Here is an 8,510-nt window from a genome sequence, read left to right as displayed (position 1 = left end):
TTTCAAAATCATAAATATTTCATAATATAATCTTCTATGTCTAGTTTCATTTCCCACAAGAACCATACGAATTGAACCATCATCTCAAGTTATAACGTTTTTAGCACACTTAGCCCAGATTACGCAGAAACAGGAAAACAAATGTTTTCCTCATTTTACCCATTTGAACAAAGGATTTAGTTTCTACACAAAACTACAATGTTTCAGTAGACATGGTAAGGTTTTCATTTATGCAAGAATCACTAAATTTGGACAGGTGTAACTCAAGATAATCGGGAAATACAGAGGGTGATTGGAACAAATCCTATCCTGATATCATTTATCTAACTTAATCCATTATTCTCTTCAATTTCAGCTTGTATCCTAGATTATACATGAATTTAGACAAGGAAGGGATAATAGATTCCACCAAACCAGATGTAGAAGGCTCCTCAAAGGAAATCCTAAACGTGTTTGTAAGAAATAGAGAAGACAAGTCTCACCTTTCTTTCTTTTATCTTGTCTTCCACCGCCTCCCTCTTTCTTTCTTTTTTTTTTCTTTTCTTAATTTGTTTTTCTGATTTAAGTGTATAAGTATTTACATATATTACATATTATAAATATTTTAGAAGAAAATTTCATTTGCTCCCCATCATGTTTACTAATTTCTATTTAACCACACAAATTTTATTACTTTTAGTATTGAAGGACTTCCAAGGATTTATCTTGCTTATTAAATCTCTAATTAAACAGAAAATATTATATAAATCATCAAACCATATATCCGTGTTCTTAAGCTACATAGATGATGATTTTGTATAAAAATCTGAGGATGTTACGTGTTATCTAGCAGTTGGCTGAAATAAATGCCAGATTTGAACTTAGACTACCATCCTCTATCCATTTACCACTGATTTTCCTATCAAATCTGTTGCATTTTTGGTTGAGAATGATTGCTACAAGAAGGAAATCTCGACTAACATTTCGTATTCTGGAAACATTGGACTTTTATATGGAATACTTGTTTGCAAGAGATTAATTTGTCCTTCTTGAGGTCCAGAAAAGTTCATTTTTGATTTTGTACATTGGTATCACTTTAGTTTTCATAATTTAGCACATAGAAATGAACTCTACTTACGACCTCTATGTTCACCGTCTTCATGTTTTGTTCGTTAAAATATACAAACTGTTTATTTTTATCAGATCAGCAGAGGAGAAGGGCTATCTTGAGTCTTGAACATAGAAATTGAGCCTATCGCAACTAAGTGACCGCTTGTTCAGTTTTATCTTTTGTGAAATCATCTTTCTATTTGTTAATGTGTATGAACATTTATTTTTAACAGGTGAGTGAAGGAGAAAGAATTACCCTTACATTGTGGTTCAGTCGTGATGCTTCTCATGATGAGGATGCTAAACTTCTAGCATCTCTCTCTGACTGTTCTCTAACCAGTCCTACACACTCGATTGCTTCCTGTTTGCCTGTGCTAGCATCAAACAATATGTACTGGTTTCCGCCTGAAGAAGCCTCAAGATTCCAGTCAGGATTTGATATATGCTCTGCAAGATTACATGTTCTTGGATTTGACATTTCTACCACTGATGAAGAATGTTTATCAGCATCAGATTCAGCTTGCAACTTCTTGACATTATTGAAGGAATCACTATATTTGGCATGTGGGGGTGAGTTACTCACATGTCAATTTCTCAACATTCTGCATGTGCTTCAGGTATCTTTTCTAGCTGAATCTATATGAAGTTCTAAGATTTGTGAAATGAGAACCATGAAGGAGTGAGATGCGATGTCTGGCTAGTTCAAGCGACTGAAATATACATAGGCAACCCTGGACATTCTTGTGCTTTGCTTTATGCATTGGCTTCTGAAGTGATAAGTCTTCAATGATCATAGCACCATCTTTTGTGTGTTTCTTGCTGAGTTGAACAAGACCTTCAAGTCAGAATAAATCATCTTGGTACTGGGTCCATTCTGTTATTTAATTGTGTTATCTTTTTTTGTTTTGTTTTTGTTTTATTTGCATTAGCTTTGCTTTGTTGTTTTGTATTCAACGTGTTAGAATTTTATACAAGTGAAGAGAGAAACACAAGACAAAGATTTAAGTGGTTCGATCGTATGACCTACGTCCACGGGACAAATGCCCAAAGGGCTAAATAATGTTATTATCTCTTAGAGCATATAACCTTCACGTATTTATAGGGAAAAATGCAAGTAACCCCCTTGTGATATTGCAAATGAGCAAATTAACCCTCTATAAAAAATAGACATGGAATTGCTTTATTTTAAAGAACACATGGTGTAAATTGGTATTATTTTTTATAGGAGTAATTTGCTCATTTGCAATATCACAGGGAGGTAAATTGCATTGAACCCCTTGTGTGTATTATATAGGTTAATTACATATGTAGATAATGGAAAATGGAGGAAATCTCTATAAAACTAAATCATATAGATATCGCAAGAATCACTTACATTTTATTGTGATTCTATTATCATTTTACAGTTTTTTGGAGAATAAAACATGATTCTCAACACTCCCTCAAGTTGGATATGGAGATCTTGGTTGGAATGTTCAACTTAATAGTATAAGTCAAAACTTTTCTTCAGGTCTTGGATCACAAATGTCCGTTGGTGCGATGTTGTGGGAGGTGACCTTGACCAAGGCGGTGTCACGCCATGCACACATATCCGGAGTAGCATAAATAGAAACATCAAGTTACACAACCCGTTTAGGTGCAAAACACCAGGCCACTTAGCCCAGAAGCAAGAAGATTGATCACAAAAGGAGACTAGGAAAGGAGATTGATAGTTTAGGTGTAGACCACCATCAGCAGTGGAAAGGCACTTAACCCATCAGAAGCAAGAAGACTGGTCAGAGAGAATGAGACTGACACACAGTTTAGGGTTCTGGCGGCCGGCAGTGTGCACCTTGGGTTCCGGAGGCCGGCCTTGCTTTCTTTACTGAGTTCTTTTGAGGCATCGAGTCTTTTTTTGTTTTCTGTCCTTTCCACTTCGCTTTAACCCATACCACGGACCGTTCTTATGTTCTGTGGGCTTTCGTCTTTTAGTTCTTCTCCTGGCACTTATTTTAAAAGAAGCAGAAACTAACTGATGATGACTTGTGCGTTTGTTTTGCTTTTTTATCCGGATAAGAGTTTCATTTCTAGTTCCATTCTTTGATTTATGAATTGGTGATTTGTTCATTAGCAGTAGGATTGATGTATAACCGAATCACAAGCATCTAGGATAGGTTTCAGGGCGAAGCTTGTTCTTTCAACTTTGATGCATTATAATGTTTCAGTTGTATACTATTCGGTCATGGTGTAATGCGCTTCATCATCTTGTAGTGGTCTCTTAGCATCCACTGAGAATCAGATTACTCGGGCATCTTTTTCTTTTATTGTGAAACAGGTGGTGCAGTTTTACCATTGGAAGGGATTGCAGTTGGAACCAGCTGAACTAAAAGAGCCATCGATCAACATAATACCTCTATCTGAGTCGCGGCGAAATAAAATTAGGTGCCTGAAAGCTTTGCTTCTGAAGGATGTTCAACTTGCTGAGACACTACTTGGACAAACCACTGGCAAGAGCTCACAAAGGTCATTTGACAGGCGTGCATTTTGTGCTGTAGTTTCTGAGTGGGAAGCTTATACATTCAGGTTGCTAAAGGAAATGGTCATGAGCTTACCCTGTTGGAGAGCACATCAATCACTCTTCACCGCAGTCAATCTCGACTAAAAATCTGTTTGAGGTTTCACTGTTCCTGACTGGTTTTGTGTTTGGCAATACTATCATCTTTCTTCCAACTCATGTCGAAAAATAAGTTGAATAGAATTATTTTGAATACATTGAACTTGTTTTAATAAACATTATATTGTGCACAAAGTTATATAACTTACTCGTAGATCAAAAGAATGAAAATATTCTCGAAGAATGTCACTAAACAATATATAAATCTTATTGCATAAAATATTTATTCTATTTTTTAATTTACAAGAATAATATATTTTTCAGATTTTCCAGTTTGCTTTTAGTAGCAGTGTACTTCAATATCTTTTAATAGAAATTGCAATGCGCAACATCATGCGAACAGCCTACAAGTTGGCAAAATGCAGAACCAGACTGGGTTTAGTTCTCTACAAATGTAATCAATCATTAGTCAATAATGCTACAACTGAAGATTGCTACATACACAATGGCAATCACAGTTACAGTATAAAGGAGTGCTACACGGAATAATCAGCCTTGTGAAATGTTTTAGATTTCCGAAGGAGTTGTAGCCACAGCTTTTGCTTCTCAAAGCGTCCCACCAAGCTCAACAGGGACAAGGGGCACAAGAGAATGCAAAATATCTGTGATTAATGGGCGATAGCTTGGTTCTGGTTGTACACACAGCACTGCCACAGCAGCAACCTACAAAAGAAATGTTTGTTGAAGACCAAAACAGAAGATACTGGCAGAATCCGAAACAGCAATCTGTTACCAGTAGCATACTAATGTTTTGCAGGACTGAGTAGAGGTAGTTAACCTGGTATAAGTGCTTTAAATCTACAGAGTTCCTGATCACAGGATCCACAATGTTAGGAAGTTTTGTTCTATCTGTGAGCTGAGGCATGGCCTACATGTCATTGATAGAGAACAACATTGAGTGTCCATTCAAAAAGGCAAAAGAGATTACTTTACTAGATGGACAGCGTTACCCATGTGACCATAGACTGGCATTGAGCTGGAGCGATTTTTTCTACAGGCTTTCTTCCCAGTAGAAGCTCCAGCAGCACAACTCCAAAGGCATAAACATCACTTTTATCAGTTAGTTTACCTATTCACATCAAACAGACAGTTTCACCGGAATGAATTCCAACAAGTGCTTCTAGATGCCAGGGAAAGGAAATCAACATGGGAAAACTTCGCCAGTAGCCAGTTGCACTTCTTGGATACCTTACGATCATTGATTTTTTAGAAAACTATTTCTCAGGTTTTGTTATATGATGATATTTGCACCACATTACATAATTAAACAAACTCTAAGCAAATTTTGGCAACTAAAACCAAGAATATCACTTTTGAACTGCTATGACTTGTATGGCAGTTGAAAACTGAATATTTGTCAATATAAATTTTACTAAAATCAACTCTTGTAGAATAATTTTCTGAAAGCTTGATCAAACTTACTCTCATCCTAATTGCTAGAAGTGTCTGTACATGATACATGCGCGGTAAAGTTGAAACTTGTCCGTACTTGTTTAATAAAATTAAGATAACAAATAGATTTCGGCATCTGGAAGAATCAGCACCCTGAAATGATAAAGAGAAAAAAATTATAGGTCCTGACCGTCTAACAGGTATTCAGGAGCAACATAACCCAGAGTTCCTGAAAGCTTGATATTGTTTTTGTTTTGAGTCCCGTCAAGTATAGCAAGGCCAAAATCTGAAAGCTGAGTTGATTGCCGAGAAGGAAGAAATTAGAAAGAAGCATGGTGAGTTTTTCTGCTGAAGAAATGATGCATTTCACAGGTATAATAGAAACAGGTTAATAATTTTTGGAAGACGGATGAGAGAGTTTTACCTTGGCATTGAAGTCGGAATCTAGGAGAATATTAGATGATTTCAGATCTCTATGAATAACTGGTGGATGGCAGTGCTCATGCAAATATTCTAATCCTCTGGTCAACAGTTGCAATATGTTAATACATAGCATCACTAATAATATTTAATATCCACATGGTGCTGTCTGCTGTCGTACTAATTAACACACCTTGCTGCATCAAGGGCAATTTTCATCCGTAAATGCCATGTTAGTGCCGATCCCCTTGAAGGTCCTAAAGACATTAAAATTAAGAGAGGTAAAGAGTCTGCCGTAGTTAGTCATAAATTTTTATCTTGCTTAGCTAACTCTAATATATATTTTTTACGTACATACCATGTAACTGAGTTTCCAGAGATCCAAACTCCATCAGCTCATAAATAAGAAGCCTCGTGTCAGAATGAATGCTATAACCCAATAGAGTAATTATATTTGGATGTTGAATTTTACTCAGTAACTCTACCTCAGTCTGCATGATTGCAATACGAGGATCAACAAGAATACAAGGTGATGGAACCGAAAAATACATGTGACGGTGGAAAAATAAGGTTAGACACAGAGACAGAGACGATCAAGACAAAACAATGATGGCACCTGGAATTCTTTTATAGCATCTAGATTTCCCCCAGAAAGTCTCTTGACAGCAACACAAAGGTTGCCTTCCAGTTTGCCTTTGTATACACAACCAAATCCTCCAGCGCCCAACATGTTGCTGTCTCCAAAATTATCTGTGGCTAATTCTAAGGTCTTGTGGTCCATTATACTGATAGATCTCTTGCTACAATTACTTGTGTGGTGGAACAAGTGTATATATTTAACCACACAAGGAGCAGGCAGCTAATTAATTAGGTATGGGTGGTGATAATTGAAAATGAAAAGGAGAATAATGAAGAGGCAGGCGTACCTACGTACCTGATGATGGTATGGTTGTTTTTGTCCTGGGATTTATGCCTGTAGTTGCGGTGATAAATATAGAGAAGAAACAAAATCATTATTAGTCCCAGCGCAGTGGAGGCTGCAATTGATGATATCAACAACTTGTGGTTGGAAAGAATGTGTGGTTTTGCGGTTCCTACTGGAGCCCCTGATCATCACAATCATAAACGCATGGACGAATCATATATATACATCCATAGTTGTAATCATCTTGGTAAGCAAGTGTGTGAAAAGGAAAATGAGAAAGGGATAGGTGATTAATTAGAGGGGGGGGGGGGACCTGAAGAGTGAAGAAGAAGGCGGAGTTGCAAGAATGTTGTCTTCACTGTTTTGGTTTCGGACATAATAATAAGGCGGTTGGGGGTGGGGGTAGCCGAATAATATAGACGAGAAGAGAGATGGAAGTGGGAGTGAAGTGGAAGTGGAAGGATACGATGAGGTAAACGTTTGTCTCTGTCTGGGTAGTACTTAACAAGAACAATGCTTCTATGGCTAAATGGCCATGTATAATTCATTAGTAGTCCCTAGTACTAAAGATTTTAATTGTTTCTGCAGCCACTCAGTCTCACTTATACAGAGTAGAGTAGAGTAGGTAGACTAGTGTGTCTTTCTTCCGCTACTTATTAAACTAATAATAATAATAATACACTGCAGAAAGTATCATATCTCAAGTGTGAAATGTGATTTGATTGTACATCATCACCCCGCAGCCCTCACCAAAACCATAACCTCTGACACCAAAAACTTACAGAGAGGAGCAACTGAGTTTTGAGTAGGCGACCAACCACATCTTTTCCACCCCCAACCCCACCGCTTCCCATCTACCCTTTTTCTCATCGCCCCTAAATTATTTGAATAACTACCCCTTCTTGTTCACTCCTTGTCATATTTATTTATTTTCTGTACTTAATTATCCTCAGGCATCCTACTTATACGTACACATACTCATTGGTGTTATTTAGTAACAATTCCAAAATAATGCTTTTACTCCAGATAAAGGCGGAAGTTCCTAAATAGGCCTAAGGTCCGCATAATTTAGGTTCAGTACAACCTGATAATATAGCAATTGATGCCATACCCAACTTCCGACTCCAAAACACACGTGACCCAATTCCACCCACTATAAACGACCCTTTTAAATAAAAATTATCTCGATTTGTAAGATATGTATTAATCACCCTGAAATAGAATATTTCATTATTAGGAGCGGTAATGGGCTAGGTGGATTTGGGACTTGCCAAACAAACTGGGGAGCAAACTCAGGTGCTGCCGGAAACTTTTTCTGTCCTGCTTTTTACAAACTTGTCGGGGCAAGTCCCACTTGATAGAACCCATTTTCTCTTTTTCTGTTTAAGTATTGAAGAAGAGAGAGTGGCAATAAGGCGGCATGCGACAAGGTGAGAGCGACGAGATGACCCCTACAGAGACTAAAGTGTAATAAGAAATGATAGGTGAATCATTTGGGGGAAAAAAAGTAATAATATACATTACATTTAAGAATATAATTAATATTTCATAATTATATTTTTATGTCAGTATTGTTGAAAATAAAACTGTGCCATGAAAAACCATTGTTTTGAAAGCGAAATTTCGATACTAGCGTGTTGCAGATAGTATAAATCTTAACACAACTATAACTCTCTTACACACGCACTCATAGTAGAGAGTTTGGAACAACGAATAAAATAACGCTCAAACGAGGAAGGAGAGAAAGCAGAGTAGATAGAAGAGGCTTTCGATTTTTGGTGTGTTTCAAATGCATGGGGCTGATGCTATTTATAGACGAGCAGCTCAGTTGCTTGAGGACTTTGGACTCTACACTAGCCACAAAAAATAGACTCCTTATTTACAAATGTATTTCTCATTTAACAGAAGCCAAAAGTTCGGCTAATGAGGACACTTGGTCACCTAAGAGTCAAAAAACGTGATAAATAAAGAATTTGAATGTAACTTTTTCAAAAAATATATATAATCGCGTGTGCCCAAGCACGTGCATGT

General features: G+C 37.0%; 2 protein-coding genes across 8 annotated transcripts in view; one reads left to right on the top strand and one right to left on the bottom strand.

Annotated features, from left to right (window-relative positions):
* Window positions 1-3,838, top strand: part of LOC105167188 (prolyl 3-hydroxylase 1) — a 10,190-nt gene extending 6,352 nt beyond the window's left edge. For both annotated transcript variants that reach the window (XM_011086807.2, XM_011086808.2), the window contains exons 7-8: window positions 1,323-1,706; window positions 3,404-3,838. In XM_011086807.2, coding sequence (XP_011085109.1) covers window positions 1,323-1,706; window positions 3,404-3,730 — 711 coding nt within the window. In that variant the 3' untranslated portion in view covers window positions 3,731-3,838. The remainder of the gene's footprint in view (window positions 1-1,322; window positions 1,707-3,403) is intronic.
* LOC105167186 (probable receptor-like protein kinase At1g80640) lies at window positions 4,005-6,727 on the bottom strand. Of its 6 annotated transcripts, XM_020695399.1 has the most exons (10): window positions 6,489-6,709; window positions 6,171-6,363; window positions 6,040-6,045; window positions 5,913-5,919; window positions 5,748-5,811; window positions 5,559-5,655; window positions 5,325-5,427; window positions 4,693-4,811; window positions 4,521-4,610; window positions 4,006-4,405 (listed from the first exon to the last, which is right to left on the bottom strand). In XM_020695399.1, exons 1-10 carry the CDS (start codon window positions 6,566-6,568, stop codon window positions 4,289-4,291), a joined length of 876 nt encoding a protein of 291 aa, XP_020551058.1. In that variant the 5' UTR covers window positions 6,569-6,709; the 3' UTR covers window positions 4,006-4,288. The 6 variants fall into 6 exon arrangements, with proteins under 6 accessions (XP_020551060.1, XP_020551058.1, XP_020551057.1 ...); XM_020695398.1 differs by having other exon boundaries at window positions 4,008-4,405; window positions 5,913-6,045; window positions 6,481-6,699; XM_020695397.1 differs by having other exon boundaries at window positions 4,008-4,405; window positions 5,913-6,045; window positions 6,171-6,413; window positions 6,489-6,699.

Source organism: Sesamum indicum, linkage group LG7 (genome assembly GCF_000512975.1).
Source record: "Sesamum indicum cultivar Zhongzhi No. 13 linkage group LG7, S_indicum_v1.0, whole genome shotgun sequence".
Classification (NCBI taxonomy): domain Eukaryota; kingdom Viridiplantae; phylum Streptophyta; class Magnoliopsida; order Lamiales; family Pedaliaceae; genus Sesamum; species Sesamum indicum.
Note: the sequence above shows the minus strand (reverse complement) of the source record. Positions and strands in the feature narration are given on the sequence as shown.